Genomic DNA, 18,136 nt, shown 5'->3' on the forward strand with positions numbered 1-18,136 from the left:
ACGTAGGAAGAGTCCAAACGCCGGAGAATGTTTCTCCCCATATTACAGCAGAGAACACACTGTAACCCACCACTAAAGCGGCGCAGATCAGGAGGGAGAGATGTGAGGCAGACAGAGGGAGATGAAAAAGAAAGAAATGCACCAGAGAGAAATTGCAAACAGTTGCCATTAATGGCATCATCTTTTCCACACAGAGACTGCATTGAGGGAACAATGAGCTCCATGTTGGTGGTAACAACATTCTGAAAGTGGAAAAGTGATAATTTTCACTTTCCTTAAGGATTAAGCTCCATATGAAAGAAATGTTTAATGCGCCCTCCAAAGAGGGCCGACTGATTGAGTTACGCTTCGTGTTCGGCGTCTCTACAGGATGAAGTCATTCGACATGGAACTATCACAGGCTGAAATATGATATCAGAGTGTTGCGAGTCTTACCGTTTAGTGAAGTTCAGCTTTTGGTGCTGACGCCATGAACGCAACCAGGAACTGAGCTCTGATATGAAAGGGTAAAAGAGAAATGAACACAGTCTAATGTTTTATGAGATGTTATGAACAGGCAGTGATGCATGACTTGTTCAGCCATGCAGTTCAAGTGGACCGGTTGTTATCGCCGACTTGTAAATGTAGCTTCTGCTCTGTGCTTTCACTGACTCTGCAGGCGAGATGATTTCCAGATGGTCCGGGGAAAGTGTTTGCCTTAGGTTACTGCAGGCCAGCCTGCCTGCGCCTTTTTCAGCTGAGAAGAGATAGAGATGCAGAGTGCACGCGCGCGCGTGCGCAAGTGTGTGTGTGTGTGTGTGTGTGCTCCTTAAGCGTTCAGCTGGCTGATTCCATGACACTACACTGCTGCACCTGCGTGTTATCAAACTATTGGTGAAGAATTACACACAATGGAATGATCATTATATGACAATACACACATTAATAGTTTCCTAACAAATCTTCAAAAACATAAGAATAGGTTTGTACCCACTGTCATGTTTTCTTGTTTTAGATATTAATCTTTCAGTGGGTGTCATCGATGTGTTCCCATACTGTATGTGGAAGCTTCGGGGATTTAATTGCATGGTTGAAATGGTTTCAGTTTTGCCACAAACTATGTGCGTTTCATATGTCTGACCTAAGAAATATGGTACACATGAAGGTTGAAATCCAACTGGAAGGTTGCAGTGGTTTGTTTTTTTTTTTCTCTGACGTTTGAATCACCTTTATCAGACAAGATCTTGATCAATAGCGAGCAGCAATGGAAGAGGTTCTTCTTGATTGGAGCGCATGCACAGCAGTCCTATAAATAATTTCCCACCCTAAATATCGTTCTGGAACAAGCCTGAAACATTGTGACAGTCGTTAATTGGCCCATATTTCCTGAAAGTGACAGAAGAAGAAGAAGCAAACACTTTGACTTGACCTGACCTTGCCTTTTTCCAACCTGTTTTAGGACACAGATGCTGGCTGGTGCCCAGTCGCCTCCTCCTCCTCCTCCTCCCCCTCTCCTCCTCCTCCTCCTCCTCAGTCCCGCCCCTCGCCACCTGGCTCTGCTGCGCACCGCCGACTGGAGGCAGAGAGCCGCTACTCCTCTTCCTCACGCCAGCGGAGACGCAGAATACCAGGAGCCCCACACCGAGGGTGCGCGCGTGCAGTTTCTCCCCCCCACATCCTTCTCCCCTTATATTTAAAAAAGAAAAAAAGAAAGACAGATATTGTCCGAAGCTGAAGGGATTTTTTTTTGCAGGAAAGTGCGAAGACGTTTTAAAAAAAAAAGAAAGAAAGAAAGAAAGAAGGACAGGAAGCGAGAGCGTGCCGCTGCGCCGTTTGGCATCCTCCGTGCGCATCTCTCTCTCTCTCTGTCTCTCTCCCATCATCCCCGCTCCGACTCCCGGCGCTCCCAGCCCGACCGTCCCCGCCGACCGACCCCCTCTCTCCTCGCTTCTCCCGGAGTTTGACCGCAGCTGTGAGCAGCTGGGAGTCCATGGCCGGAGCCGGCCGGACTCTCTAGTTCTCTTGTCTTCTCCACCGAGGCGGATCACCGAAAGGGGGACCGAGCGCGGAGTCCGAAGGACTGGAAATTATTTATCCCTCTCACATCGACGTACCGCATGGTGGGAATTTCTGCCTCTTTTCAGTGTGAGTACTCTTTCTCTCCCCGTGTCATGATTTTATTTCCTCGATCGCGCCTTGCTGAGGTGGTTTGCGCCTTGCAGAGACACCAGATTATGAAGAAAAAAACCAAATAGCGGATGACTCACTGTGGATATCAACATTTTTTTTTATTTCGTAATTTATTTGGGTTATTTTGGTTGTGAATAAGCAGGATTGTGCGGCACTCCACACAATGTTCAGTGGTAAATAGGGATGTGTGTGACTCTGGTATTTAAAGAAAATGTATGAGGAGTTAATATTCATCTGAATGTCAGATGTGCTCTGATGGGAAAACCTACTGCACAGGCGAACAATGCGTCCGTCCTGTGCGTAAAGGTGATTTTACTGGTTACAATCATGTTGGAGAAAGCAGCGGAGCTGTAATCCGGAATAATATTAGTTTTGATACATTTAATGTCATTTTAATTGCCCTTTGCCTGTTATTGTGTCTGGATGAGTCCAGTTTACAACAAAAGCGCATTATTGGTGATTTTTTTTTTCTCATAAGTTTCAGTTTGTCAAAGTCCAGAAAGCTGTCTCCACAGCAGATCTCTGACTCTGAGTTTGCACCTCGGATGGGCAGTTGTCTGGTCTCGCGGGCAGTGGGAAACTTTGGCTCTCCAATGAAGTCTTGGCATCTCTTTTAATTGAGTTTGGTGTTTTTTATGCACAGATGCATCGCTGCTGTGGAAACGAGAATGTTTTCTCAATATTTTTCAATGAAAATTGCAGCTATTCGTGCAAACATGTTTGGAAAAGCAGGAACTTGGGTGTCCAGCCGCCTCTGCTGCTGAGCGCCTGGACAGACTTTTGCATTTCAGGAGTTTGCGTTTGAACGCATCCTCTGACACAACTGTCAAACGCATCTCCTCAGAGCCATGTGAAGGTCCCTCCTCCCTCCTGAGACTCTGTCATCACATTAAAATAGAAAAGAAAAAGAAAAAAAAATGAATTCTTCCTTCTCTTCTTTTTTTTTCTTCTTCTTCTTTTTTTAATGGAGTGGCGTAGGATTGAAATTAAAGGCTTCGGTCTATATTTTACTCCAGTGGGAATCTTACCCCGACTGGGAAAGAGGCAGACGTGCGGGTTAGGGAGGGAGGCTGCTGTGGCACAACCTGCTGTCGACGCCGACTGTTCTCACGCCTCAGATTAAAGAGAGAGGAGAATATCTCCTGGAAAACCACTGGGCTTTGGACATGTTTTTTTTTTACGCATGCCAAACAGCCCCATGCGAAGCTCTGTGGGCATCCGGGAGAGTGATTGTTAACTCTTGTCAAAACCCTGACCCACTGCAAAAGTGGATGAGTTAAATGGATTTGAGTAAGAGCACATTTGTTTATGAAAAAAAAAAAAAAAAGTGGGACTGAAACAGAATGCAGATGATTTCAAGATGATATTTGAATAAAATCTGTCTTCTCTTAATCCAGGTTGATAGTTTTACTGGCCTTTCATAATACATATGAATGTTTTTTTCATAATATAAATGATCAAAATGAAGATTAGATATCACATTTGACATTATTGGGCTTTCATTTATCATTAAATATCAGTATAATTCCCTGCAGTGGCCAAACTGAGGGACTGTGTTATCCTGGTCGTCAATAATTGTCATCTGTTGTTTTCCCCCCATCTTTTAGTACTGGGGCTTCCATTAAAGTAGTGACTTGACTGAAAAGACCATTACCTGGAGTGTGTGTGTTTACAGAGATAAAGAGAGAGAGGCAGGCGCAGAGAAGGAGTAAATGAAAGGTAAACAAAGCTGCTGATGAGGGGAGAGTAAATGATAAGTGCTGTTTGCAGGTTATCACTGCGGTTTTTTTTTGTGTGCATGCGAGTGCACGTGAGCGAGTGCACGTGCACTGTATAAACAGGCTTGTATTAACGATGGCCGCTAGCCCTCCACCGGTCCGGGCTCCGCAGCAGCATCAGCAGCGAGTGACTTCCAGGGGCCATCTGCCCCGCCACCAGCCTGCCTCACACCTGTTATCCCTCCCTCTCTCTCTCTCTCTCTCTCTCTCTCTCTCTCTCTCTCTCTCTCTCTCTCTCTCTCTCTCTCTCTCTCTCTCTCTCTCTCTCTCCTTCATCCTCTTCTTCCTCCACCCCCCTCCCGGCTCTCGGGCTGTGGGGTCAAACGCATCAGGCCGCTGCTCACACACAGGAATGGCCCTGCAAAAAAAAAAAAAAAAAATGATGGCAGCCATTTTCTTCTCACCCTCACACACACACGGGCACAGAGGCACAAACACACACTGGTGTCTTCCTTTTGGCTTGGCAGGCGGAACAAGTGGTGCTGGGAAAAAGACTAGGAAACGTCACCTGCGTGCTTACACAATGTGCAACAGCGCACACACACTATGTGCTTTACACGTTAAATGTATGTGTTAGCCACCTCATGGTTCAGGGCTGAAATTTGAGTCACGTTGTGGCTTCAGTGATTTAAAATGCTCCTTTATAATGTGACACAAACACATCTGGATGCGGTCCAGGTTTGCTTTACGTTGCATCGGTTGAGGATGATCATCAGGAAGCAGACATTTAACTGGTTTGGTCACATTAAACCCAAGATCTTGAATCTGTGCTTTCACTGCAGTTTGTGTCTTTTGTCCTTCTTGGTTCTTGGTTTATTGTTCGGCCTTCTTTTGTTATTTGACCACCAGGGAAATTCATAACTGCGAGGTCAGTCTTGAAGGTTCATTGTTATCCGGCTGGTGCGCAGGAGCTGTGGTTGTCTGAGTGTGTTGGCGAGGTGGAGCTGCTGCAGAGGTGCGACCTGAAGCGGCGCCACCGGGAGCCAAATGTCAGCAGATGAACTCGATATTAAAACCAGCGCGCTGTGCGCCGCGTCAAGACGTATAGATTATTCAGAGACATCTGTTACCAAGTCTGAGGGTGAATTATGAGTGAAATCATGTTGTGTATGTGTGTGTGTGTGTGTGAATGTGTGTCCGTGCGTGCGCCCACACATGCACAGGCACGCGGCGTTGTCGATCGATAAGCCCATTGATGGTTATCAGTGAGAGGGCAGTTCTCTCTTCACTGCTTATTGAATTTCATCACCCATGAAAGAGCAGCAGTGGTATAAAAGGGTCTTGCAGGTAGGTGTGTGTGTGTGTGTGTGTGTGGAAATGAAAGCATGTGTGGATCTGTGAGTGCATGTGTGTGTGTTTGTATGTTCCCTCCCATGATCACAAAAGCAAGAGGTCTTTGTTTTACTGTGGCGGTGAGCTGGCCTTTACAGGCCTTATTTAATGTCAGAGTCAACAGTGAGCACCACAAACTGATTTTATTGGCCTCGTTCGTGTTTTTACTCCAGATAACACGAGACTTATTGGGCAAGTGAAGACGAGGCCAGCAGGGCAGAGTCTGACAATGCATCATGTTTCATGGTACGTTTTACGGCTCCAGCCGCCGCTTAGGAAACAAATAAGCAATCAGATTTACACCAGACTGGTTCCTGAACGCCACCAGGTCCAGCTTGTTCTTCTTCCCGTCCTGAACTGTAGCAAAAAACAGCATCGCAGCACAGCTGGGGAGAGCGAGGTTCTCAGGTTGTTTGGTCCAATGTTACGTGATGCAGTTGTTTTTTTTTTTTTTTTTTTTTTGGGGGGGGGGCTAAAATACGAACTGAAAGACGTGCAGGGATCACGCGCAGCGTCTCAGCTCACTGCTCACTCAGTCCTCTGTATATAGACTGGGACTGAGTCGCTAATTAACTTTACTTTCTCTAACTGTATCGCTCACAGGCAGGCTGCCACACACGCACACACACACACACACACACACACACACACACACACACACACACACACACACACACACACACACACACGAAATCTCTCTGTTAAACTCCTTCTCATGATGTCTGTCCCCTCGCTCTCTCTCTCTCCCTCTCCCTCTCTCTCTCTCTCTCTTCCACTGTTTATTTTCCTGCCTCCATCTGGAGTCGGCTGATATTGTAATCGCCCTAATGCACATTGCCTTCCCCTCTCTCACACATACGCTCTGCGCTCGCAAACACACATACAATGTGCCATCCTGACAAGCCCCTTTTCTTATTCCAAAAGATAAGCCGCTGGATGTGATTGTATGTGTGTGTTTTTGTGTGTGTGTGTGTGTATGTCTGTGTGTGTGCTTTTGATATAAGTGCAAATGCAGGTGTCTGTATGGTATATCTATTGAATACAGGTGGACACACACACACGCAGATAGACACACACAGGCACGCGCACACACACACACACACACAGCTCTCTGGCGAAGGTAATGTTATTGAATAGGTACTTCTTTGTGATGTGGAGCAGCGATAATGCGACCGAGTGAAGATGTTGCCCATTATCGCTCACCTCCTCAATATTCACCTGTCACCCAATTTGCATTTAAAGATTAGAAAGAGGAAGGAGAGGCATCCAGGGGTGGCAAAGCAAGAGGTGTTTGTGTGGTTGCATATGTGTATTTGTGTGTGAATATTGTTGCGAGAATCAAGGGAAATGGATGCATTGTGTGTGTTTGTGTGTGTGCGTGTGTGTGCAGCCACATGTGGAAAGGGATTATTGCACCGCCATCTCTAATAGCTTCTGTTTTGGTATTCAGTGGGGGGTTTGAGATGTTGGAAGGTGGGAACGTGAACACACAGTGGAGGACACACAGAGGGCTTGATTGATGGGAGGTGTGAGCTGTGAATCCGTGCGATTAGGAGCGCCCCCCCCCCCCCCCCCCCCCCCCCCCCCCCCCCCCCCCCCCGGCCTGGTTCACGAGAGGACAATCGTGGAAGAATGGACCGGCCAGTCCATAAAATCAGACCATAAAAGTCATTTTTGTGCTGGTGTGTATGCACGTGCCTGCGCGACGGGGCGAGAGAGAGAGAGAGAGAGAGAGAGAGAGACGGCTCCTAAAACAAACAAACAGGCAGGCAGAAAATCAGACAAATTGACAAAGAGAGACACAAGCGAAGAGGAAGCAGATAAGAAAGAAAGAGAGAGGAGAGGTCGGGAGAAACCTCGCCTCAGCCCTGTCACGCTTTGACGATTTTAATTACCCAAACTGAGGTTTCTTCCTCCATAAAAGCTCCACATTGTTAACACTGACCTGCATGAACATGTGAAAATCATTTTCTTTATTTCCTTTCGCTTTGTGAATGCCTTTTTGCTTTTTTTTTTTTTTTTGGCTTTTTCAAACTAAAACCACATGAGTTACGACCACCGCCCCTGCTTATCAGCCCGGATTTTTGATTTACAGCCCGGTTCTCTCTCATTAATTTTGATGTATGGATCTGGACAGTAGACTTTATGAAAAGGGCAGCCACTGGAGTGCAGCCCGAGCCGGCCTGGTAAAAAGAAGTGTAATTAAGATCAGCAGACAGCGAGAGAGAGAGACACACGGGGAGAAAGAGAGAAGTGCGGATCAATAGATGCAGACAGTGGACCCTCTGTTTTTTTCCCTGCGAGTATTGACGTGCTCAGTCAATTACGTCTTGAGAGAGAAGGAGAAGAAGAAGAGCGATGGAGAGAGAGAGAGAGAGAGAGAGAGAGAGAGAGAGAGAGAGAGAGAGAGAGATTGGGATGCGGGAGGCTGTGCATGTCTGGAGATGGTTCATGCATTCATATATCGTCTCCAGTTTGCACACCAGAGCAGATGCAGCGCTAACGCGTCCACGTTTAAAAAAAAAAAAAGTAAAAATATATCCATAATATGCCGCAGCTCAGCGCTGCAGAACAGACACATCTTCTGCTGTTTTAGGACTTCCAGTCGCTCCAAGCCTTTTATCTCCCGTCAGCAGACACCACTTCATCATTATTTCCTTTCCTTGCTGGTTAAAATCACACCACTACAGCCAAATAATGGAACCCTCTTCTTTTGTGGCTGGATTTTGCTTTGCATGATGGGTATTGTAAGGAGAGAGGGCTTCCAGCTGTTGTCAGTTAGTGTCACAGACAAACATAAAGCCGGGACAATGGGACGACAGTCGTTCACGCCATCTGATTGTCTTGTTGTCAAACCGACAGCAGGTGCCTCGAATGATAAACGCAGTGTGTCAATTATTCCGAGAAAGGCCTATTTTAGAGATTGGTTCAGAGGAAAAAGATGGAAAGCGGGTAAGGGGGACAGTGGGGATTACATAAAGGAATGAAAGGAACCAGTCCGTTTTCTGAGAAAAATGGGGGCCAAGTAAAAGCCTCATTTTGTTTAACTCGTATTGCATCGTGTCTTCAGCTTTTCTCTTCCCACTGGGGCCGCCTTATGTTCATCCACCTTCCAGATCATTTCTGGAGACCTTTGTAAGTGGCATTTGTTCATCATGCAACAGCAACAAAACTACATCCCATTTTATGTCAACAGAATTGATATTTGATGGTATTTCTCTTTACAAGTAGAAACAAACACTCATACCATCACTTTTTTTTTATTTATTTGTCAAAATTGGTTGAAAAAAATGTAGTTTTTCTGAAAATGCAGACATGAAAATGGCTACATTAACAATGTGCTGCATTGAAGCTGGATCTCTCTGTCCATCCATCCATCCATCCATCCATCCTTCCATCCATCCATCCATCCATCCATCCATCCATCCATCCATCCATCCATCCATCCATCGCGTGTTCATGTGTCCATCTGGCTCACAGTCATTTCCTATGCATTCATGACCCCAGCTGCTCTTATGGATTTGCAATCGACAGCCCTTTAATCAAAGCATCTGTTCTTCCCCTCTGTCGTACTCTCGCCATATGGACATCCTTCCTTCAGCTGCACATTTCGTAGTAGCGAAGATGATGGGTCTCCATGGTAACCGAAACTCCACTTTTAGAAATATGATACAGCATGAATGATGTTTTTTCGGCCTCACATGAGCGGGATGTCTGCACACATGTGTCTGTATTGCGGTGTACCTTGACATTTATAGTGTTTCACATCGAGTACGGCTGCGGGGTTGTTGACTTGCGCGGACTCTGAAGTTTTTATGGCTCCTACAGCGCACGGGCGTGTTTGTCTTCTCTCTGCGATAAAGCCGTTTGTGGAGGAATCCAAGCTTTTTTTTTCTTCTTCTTCTTCTTCTTTCCACAAGCTAAGCAGCTCCAGATTGCGAGCGTAACTCTTAAGTCCCGGTTACTTTGAGAGTAGGTACGGCGCACAGGAGGGAGAGGGGCTCTCACGGAGCAATGAAAATCCAAGCGAGAGTCGGAGCATAAATCCATCTCCCCTTGTAAGGTCCGAAATTTTTTTGCAGATGTTTCAAGATGTTTGGCCCATGTGATGGTAATTTCTTGCCCATCTGTTTTCCCTCCTCCCCCTATGTCTCTTTATCAACATCTGGTTTTCGGTGCGGCGGGGAAACAAGTATCCTTTATAAGCCAAGGGTTCCCAGTCCTCCCTCTGCTTGTGCTATTAACTTAACCTCAACTACTGCTCTCTCTCTGCGCACACATATTCACATGTGCTAGCCATTAGAAAGTCATACCATTCAGAAAATGTAATAACTTTCAGTTAGAGGCGGAGATAAAGCATTTTGGCTTTTTCTTCTTCTTCTTCTTTTTTTTTTTTTTTATATTTTGTTCGCTCTACCACTCTTTTTCCATAACTGCAAAGAATTTGGGGCTCTGGTTTTATATCTCCCCTGTGAGGGAACAAATTACAGCCTAGATGTGAGGTTGAGGATGCTTTAGTGAGAGGAAAGCCCGCTCCTCCTCAGCGTTCGGAGTCGTACCCTTGGGTCTCTGTCTGCACCTCCGTGAGACATTCAGGAGTGGGAAAGCATAAAGCTTCTCCTCGGGGTGATAGACGAGACACGCCGCAGCACCTCTCCCTCTGTGGGAGCTTCGCTCGAGAATGAATTCACTCAAACATTATGCTGCACCCATTAGCAGAACAGCAAAAAGCTGAGATCTTAATTTGCTTTTTCCTGTTTGGCCATATCAAAGTGTCCTCATAATAATCCACAGCTGTGCAGGGGATCGCGCACCGAGGCGCAGCTGCAACTTTATGTTGGCGAATATAATCGCCCTCATACCTGAGCATCATATGCGCACACGCACACATATACAAATGCGCAGGTGGGCACTCACCAAATTGGTCTCTCACATGCTCACAAACAGTTGAATATGCAAACAAAAAAGGCTCGGCGCCATATGGCAGGGTTGTCAATCCAAAATGGAAGCATATTGAATGTGCCGTGTAAGGTGTGTGTTTGATGAGGTGAACAGTTTTTCTTTCTTTTCTTTTTTTTTTTTTTTTTTAGTCATGATATTGTGTGATAATGAACAGCAGTTCAGCACCAGGCTAAACGCAGGGCGCACCCTTAATGAGCGCAGATATCCACTCAAGCCATCGGAACAGATTTTTACTGCCGTTTCAGGCAGGAAACACATCGTGCACAAAATCATATTCCAGCCCACACCCTCGCCTTACTCTTTGTCATTTAGTTACTTAACAAAGGCATGCTGGGCTCATTGTTAATGCCAATTATGCTCTATTAAATCAGTGTTGTTTCTGTAGCAGAGCACAACACAACACAGCCCAAAGAATTTCATAAAAAAGGAACAATAACGTTAAAAAGGCTGCTTCAGATGCAGTGAGGAGCCACAGCATGCGGCTTTTTAACACTTCATCAAAGTGGAAAGCTTCTCCAAACAGGAAGCTGGGAAGGGCTTTGCTTGATTTCAGCTGTAATAAACAAATTTTAACATAGGCTGCTAAATGAGAGAGGAACGACAGAACTGAACACGACCGCCTTCATTATCATCATCATCATCTATATGTATTTATATGAAATGAGAGTCTTTGTATTTGCCTCTTTGCCCCGGGCAACAAGATGCAGTCGCATAAATCCGTGTAGCCACACATGACAGATGCCCCCAAATGCTAAAGAGCCTAATGCATTAGTGGTGCACTGCCCCGGGCTGCTGCCCTGTAGGGCAATAACACAATCAAGTCACCAGCTGATCAAGGGTGGAGGACGCACACGCACACACACTCACACACTCACACACTGACATGTTTATTCTGGCCACTTATTTATTTACCATTATCATATAAAAAGGATTACACTTGTAGCCAAATGTAGTCAGCCTGTCTGCATAATTCAGGACAACTCCCTAATAAATATTTACCTGTTCTTTGTTCGCAGAAGTCCTCCATATTTTAAAATGAAGTCTTTGAATATTTTATTAACTTAAAGTGGTTTCAGTTCAGGGTGCTTGTTCACAGTATTGTCTCATTCAACAGCCACAGCCCCCAAAAAGCACGTCCAGGGAAGACCGCTGAGGGCTGTGTGCGTGTGTATATGTGTGTGTGTGCTTGCTGGGAACATTGAACGTGCACGTGGACGTGCGTGTTGTTGGGGGGGGGTGGGTGGTATCTTCATGGGGAATTGATTGCGGAGGATTAGGCTGTGATTACAAAAGGGGTGGGGAAGTGAAGCAGGGATTGGGGGGAGAGAAAGGTGAGCGGTGACAAGCGGAGCAAGGTGAAATGGGGAGAGGAGATAGAGAAAATAAGATATCCATCATGCAAGGGAACGAAAGGCAGACTTGGCCAAAGTCATTGCTGGAACAAAAAAAAACAAAAACAAACTATTCCCTTTTTTTTACCATGACTGTTTGTTCGTCTAAAATAATGATAAAAAAAAAAAAGCTTTCCATTTGAAAACCATGAAATGAATTGAGTATTAGGCGTTCAAGGTCTGCTTCGGATTTGACGGTACAAATTTGGACTCTGCTGAGAAAATAAACCGGCAGACTTTAGGTAACATCTCTCGGTTAGATCAGTGGAAACAAACCAAAGCAGCGCTGTTGTGTTTCAGATTGAAAACCGTGCTGTTAGAACGGAGTGAGTGGGGCCTCTGCGGCTCTGACGGCAGCCTGTTTGCCTGTGACAGTGTGAGAAGGAGCCCCTAAAGTCAGAGAGGAGTGGGAAACAGAGAAAAGCTGGTGGGACACATTTGTGAGGCATTCTAAAGAGCTGCGGACCACTGCCAGAGGCCACAGAGTCCGGAGGCGGTGGAGGAGCCACACACAACAGACCAAGAGGCAGGAATACACACCCTGTGTGTGTGTGATGTGAAGCAACATTTATATGCCTCCAAATAGCTTGAAACAGGCTTCCATTCACCTCTAATTTGCTTTTTAGACCCTATTCTCTTTTCTACATTTAGCCAGTCAGTAGTGCAACATGTGAAGTCTGCCTGCCTATATTTAACTAGTCCCTGTCAAGGAGTTCACTCAGTAATTCTTAACCACAGCCACTCGTGAGCCACCATGTATACTATATATGGCCGCTGCAATGTAATAGAAAATTATAGTGCGACTGGGGATTACAAGGTTGGAAGAGGGAAGTAGAAAAAAAAAATGCTTCTTTCAATGGTATGTGAGAGACGGCTTGTAAAATGTGACAGAATGCGCCTGTGGCTCAAAGAAGTTCTTGCTTTCCAGGTGATTGTCGGTGTGCGGCCGCTTGCATTTCAAAGACGGGACATACATCGTTCTTTCTTCCTGATACAATGAGCAACTGAAGGCTAACAGCTCCTGCGTGTGTGCAGCGAGGGAGGCAATTTTGGATTTATTGCTTCTCCTCATTTGAAATGCGTGTTTTCAGCCTCTCCTGGCAAATTAAATCACAATCTGGAATACCAAAGTGACAGTGTGTGATAACTAAATTCATGAATTTACAGACCATAAGACAGCTCTTTGTACTGAAGGAAATTGTCATTGTATTAATTTTCCCGAACGTACACACCAGTAAGGAGCATGACGAGACAGAACTGGACTTTATCGTTTGTCAGAAACGACAGAAGCAGAAGTGGCAACATTTTAGATCTTGTCATGGCTCAGGTAGCACCTCCAGCACTTGTGCGATTTGTATGCACAGATGGAATGAGCTGTGCAAAAACACACACACACACACACACACACACTCACACAGACAAGTGAGGATGCTCCTCAAAAACCGTGCACTTATGCTAAAAACAGAGTCGGCAACATAAAGTTTTATTCCACCAGCTGGACGTATGGCATGTCTGCTTCAGGGCAAGAAAGGTGAAGAACAGAAGCAAAAAAAAACCGATGAGGTTTAGTTTTTTTAAAGTCAGTCCTAATAAAGAGGAAGCATATATAAGCTGACAGAGTTATTGTTGTATCTTGAAAAGCCACAGTTCGCCCACTGTTTATTGGATATATGTTGAAGTTTTGAAGTCGAATTCAACCAATAAATCTCCTGTGTTTTTTTCTCCCTTTCCTTCCGTCTTCTTCTCATTTATTCTCCGTCTTCCTTTCTTTGTTAAATCAGCAATAACAGCCTAAGGAAGAAAAAAAAAAGCAGTATTTATTTGTCTCCTCGCTGGAAGTGTATATTCATATGTGCGCATGCATGCGTGTCCTTTGACAGTTGGGTGAGCTTATCTGCTGCTCTTGTTGTCATGGAAACAGCGGGAACCATGTGTATGTAAGGACATTTCATTGGACAAAAACCCAAAATAGAGACGGAGAGCAGGTCTGGTCAGGAGGACCGAGCCGCCGTGTGACCTCTCGCTCACTCCGAGCGAATTTCGCTTCTTGTCAGTGAACTCCCATCATTAGTTTGAGAAAGCAGAGCGACTCTGGACAGACTCACTGTCTGATGCCCCCGGCAGCGTCTGAGGAAGCCAGATAGGAGAGTGGGCTCACCCGGAGCCGGAGCCAGGACAGCGGGGTCAGGTCCAAGGCCGCCGGTCCCACGGCCGCCCCCCGGTCCTGCTTCCCTCCTCTATCAACTGTCCTCCATCCGCCCACCGGCCCGCAGTCGCCGTTCCAGCTTTAATTACCTGAAAACAAGCAAAACATCCTGACCCCGGAGAGCGGGGACAACTCAATGGATTCTTGTGTTTGTGTGTGTGTGTATGTGTGTGTGTGTGTGTGTACAAGCTGGGACGCTTTTTTTTTCTTTTGCATGGGAACACGACATTTATCTGAACGGCTCAATACTGCCTTCCACAAAGACACAAACACCGTCCCCTCCACTCACATCCTGATCCCGAGCAGCCAGCCATCCACGCCCTGCTCTCCCTGGCCGCCTGGGTTCCCATCCTCTGGGCTCCCATCCTCTCCCCCCCCCGCCCACCACCCCCCCTTCCCTCAGATTCCTTCTGGTTCCCTTTCTGGTTCCTGACCAGCGGGGCTATCTCTGGACGGCCGGCGGTTCCTCTCATTCTGCTGGCCCATTGTGTGGCGACTTGGGCTGGGTCCTCGGCCCCCAGGACCGGGAGGGGAGCCAGGAACGGCCTGATTCCTGTTGCTGTCGTAGTTGAAGGAACTGTGGCACCGTTTCCATTAGTCCTGCGTAACCGCCGCGAAACTGATTTCAGGGCTATTTTTGTGGAAACAGCCACATCCGTGTGAGCGGCCTGTCTTGCTCGGGGAGAAATGTGGCTTTGATCGGAGGAATGGGGTCGATTAATTCCAAGCTTTCGGTGTTCAAATGATTAATACTGATACAATTTGTACCAAAATACTGTTCAGCAGTATTTTGTATAAGTTTTCTTTACTGATTTGATCAGCTTTAAAATCCGCTCTGGCTCTAATGTAAGTACACTCGCCTCCTATTATCTCTGTCAATGAAGTCGCCAAAGGCCAGAGCACACACATGCTTCAGGTGGCCGCGCTCAGGAGCACACACTCGCATTGTGCAGCGGCGCACTCTCACAGCCGTGACCATCAACGCCTGATGGCAGCTCCGACCATGATCGGTCCACTCTGAGCCCGGCTCGCCGCGGCGCGCTTCATGAAGTGCAACACGAGCCGCTGCACTCGGTTAATTATGACTGCCGAACCCGGCCGTCACAATGATTCACTCTGGGAAAGGGAGAGAGGGGGGAGGAGGAAAGGCGCGGGGAGACTTGGCAGGTGTACAGATGTATCATTAGCGCCACCTAGTGATACGGGGAGAGGGGAATGCTGACGACCAGTCAAAAGAGACTTGAAGGAAACAAGCTGCTTGTCAGTCTGTCTGTAACGCTACACACTTCTGTTTCCCCTTGTTTTGTTGTTCTCGTGTATTCTCTTCAATCTGCCTTCCTCTCCTCTTCTGTATTGCCCCTCAATCTCTCGGCGCCCTGGCACTCCCTTTTCTTGACTGCTCGCTTGTTTTGTTTTTTTTCTTTCTTTCTTTCTTCCTTTCTTCACTTTTTTCTTCCTGTCACCGCTCCTCTCTCTGGTGTCTCGTGCGCCGTTGCGACAAATCAAGTGCTGCATTCATCCAATGTCATCTGTGTTACAGGGAACTGTAAATGTGCACTCTCTCTCTCTCTCTCTCTCTCTCTCTCTCCTCTGTCTTCTCTCCACTTCATCATCGCTGAGCCGATCAGATTGGAGCCGGGCCAAGTCGCTCAGTGCTGGATAAATAAAAAGGTGGCTGTGTGTGAGGATTTATAGGGCTGATTAAGGCTGCCCATGCTGGAATCAAACGTGGTTGGTGTCCTATTGTCTACATATGGTTTATTCGCTACAGATGCTTGAGGCGCACTCTGCGGTTACTGGATATGCTGTGTGTTTTCGGTGCTCCGGGAATCGAGCATCTGTGCGAGGAGCATCGGATCGTGTGTCAGTTATTTTGTGCTTTCGGGTGATAAAACAAAAAATGGTTTTGTGCGGAAGCGTTAACAACTCCTGAGACAGTTAGGCAAGTTGTTTGAGTGCGACGGGCTCAGATAGGAAGGATTGAGCAGCACATCCACCCACACACACACACACACACACACACACACACACACACACACACACACACACACATACACACACGCACACAGAGGCCCTCACACTTCCATGCACCCGCAGCAAAAAAGTCATTTGTTCTACCTCATTAGCATGTATTGTGGCGAGCGGGCGTAACACACTGAAAGGTGAAATGGGTCCGCCATGAATAGAACACCAGTCGGCAGGGAAGAGGAGAGGAAAAGGAGGGAGGTGGAGAATGGAGGGGGGAGGGAGGAGAGTGTCCAGATGGCTGGGGACCTGCCGCACACACAGGGAGTCTCTTGCTCGCCTTTTTTCTCTCTCTCTCTCTCTCTCTCTCTCTCTCTCTCTCTCTTCTTCTTCTCTGCTGATTGCACCTTTTCGGCTACACTCACTTTCACTTGCTCTCTTTCTGCTGCAGGTCCCCTCTGCTTTCTCTCACTCCCATCAACACACACACACACACACACACACACACACACAAAGGCCAGGTTGATATGTAACCTCCCTTCCTCCAGAGCTGTTGTTCACATGCAGCCGTGCACACACGCATACTGACACACTCGGAGGCGATGTGTGTGTGTGTGTCTGTGTGTGTGTGTGTGTTACCGGGAGGCAGAGTGCAGCTGAGTGCGGCCCAGTGGAGCGCCTGCTCTGGCCCAGTGCACCTCCAGACATGCTGGTCACCTTCCTTCATCCTCCCCTCCTTCACGTCTTTTTCACTCTCCTCCTCATTTCTCTTCATCCATCTTTCCGCCTTCTACCTTGTGACTGAATTTCATTTAGCCACAGATTCTTCTCTTCTCTCCTCTTCTATTGTTCAGTAATTGGGACGACACACGGTTGCTGATATACCGTTAATTAAAGGCCTGCACGGTGCTGGAGTTTGTTAGATAACGCTAACCGTCCACCTTAAAGGGAAAACTCTCTGGACGGATTTCACATAGTCTGCTTCGTCAGTTTGATGACTGAGGTACGCCGATGTTTGATATGCAGCATGGAGACTGTTTCTGGCGAGTTACATCAGATTGCACTGGAGCTGAGGCCATCGCCGGTCGGTGGCGGGGAGGATAGGTACCGACGTTTGCCCTGATGTTCCCTTTCCCCTGCTCTCAGCATTATGTAGCGCTGCCAGAATATCTGTTCATTAATCTTCCCATCTGTGTTTGTGTCTGTGTATGAGTGTGCCAGTCTGTCACCGACTGTCTCATCCTTCTTCTCTTGATTCCGTCTCCCCCGTCCTCCCCACGCCGCCACCCCCTCCCCCTCCCCCTCCCTCTACCCGCTCCTCTCTACACTTTTGCCTCTTTGCCTGTGTCTCTTTCAGACTATGTCTTCTATGTGTGTCTGGCAGAGAATCACTAATGGTCTCCACTGGGGTGTAAACTGTGTGCGGTTCTGTGTATTCTGTAGCCTGCACACACACACACACACACACACACACGTACATCACATTCAGACAGCACAAAAGCAAGGGGTTAGTCTGCAAAGAAGATAGAGAGGGGAACAGTGGTGTATGGGCGTGCGGCCACGCCGGTGCGAACGCAGCCCTGTTTATTCAGGTTTCTGCGCCTCCTTGCTTTTTGCATATAGCTGCTTCTCGCCTCGGCTCTCTCACGCGCACTGGGCCATTAAAACCAGCACATGTCAAGTGGCCAGAGGATGTCCCGTGGGACTTCAGCATATGTGTGTGTGTGTGTGTGTGTGTGAGAGAGAGAGAGAGAGAGAGAGAAAGGGAGGGCATTTAACAGTGTGTGTGTGTGTCTCACTCCATCACCCCGTCTATACAAGTGCACCTCATTGACTCATCATTGAGTTGGCCCTCCAAAGCCCCATTGAGTTTACCAAGTCGTCCACAAAAAAAAGTCACTCCCATTCTTTCTTCTGGGCGTCCCGCCTTCCCCGCATACACACACCGGGAGTGATACACACACAGGACGGCTCTGTCCGACACAAAACAGCCTTGACGCTCCATTGAAATCTCCTCAGCAAGACGTTTATCCCCCATCAGCATTGTCTGAGCATTCAGTTTGTTAATGTGCCTGTATGAAGGAAGCCTTTTATTCGTCTGTTTTGAATTTAAGCACATATATTAACCCCGATATTGAGAGCCAGTCTTTAAACGCCCGTCTATAGGGGGTGTCGGCGAAGAGGTGCTCAAGGGCTCCCGAAATAAAATAGGGGGAGCCATGTGTGGTGTGTTGCACGATTACTAAAGGCCACAGCGTTGCGGCTTCTTGACAAGTTGGCTTGTTCAGTTCCTGAATAAAGTAAGCCCTTGATGCTCACTCATAGACGCGCTG

The 18,136-nt window shown here is 47.1% G+C and overlaps 1 protein-coding gene across 4 annotated transcripts in view; it reads left to right on the forward strand.

Moving 5' to 3' along the window:
* Positions 1–1,693: 1,693 nt before the first annotated feature.
* The window catches only part of runx1t1 (RUNX1 partner transcriptional co-repressor 1), a 52,141-nt gene continuing 35,698 nt past the window's right edge, over positions 1,694–18,136 (forward strand). For 2 of the 4 annotated variants that reach the window (XM_030120099.1, XM_030120100.1), the window contains exon 1: positions 1,697–2,124. In XM_030120099.1, coding sequence (XP_029975959.1) covers positions 2,097–2,124 — 28 coding nt within the window. In that variant the 5' untranslated portion in view covers positions 1,697–2,096. Of the gene's footprint in view, positions 2,125–18,136 lie in introns of all 4 variants that reach the window. The other 2 variants (XM_030120097.1, XM_030120098.1) reach the window with 2 other exon arrangements.

This window comes from Salarias fasciatus, chromosome 22, assembly GCF_902148845.1.
Source record: "Salarias fasciatus chromosome 22, fSalaFa1.1, whole genome shotgun sequence".
NCBI lineage: Eukaryota > Metazoa > Chordata > Actinopteri > Blenniiformes > Blenniidae > Salarias > Salarias fasciatus.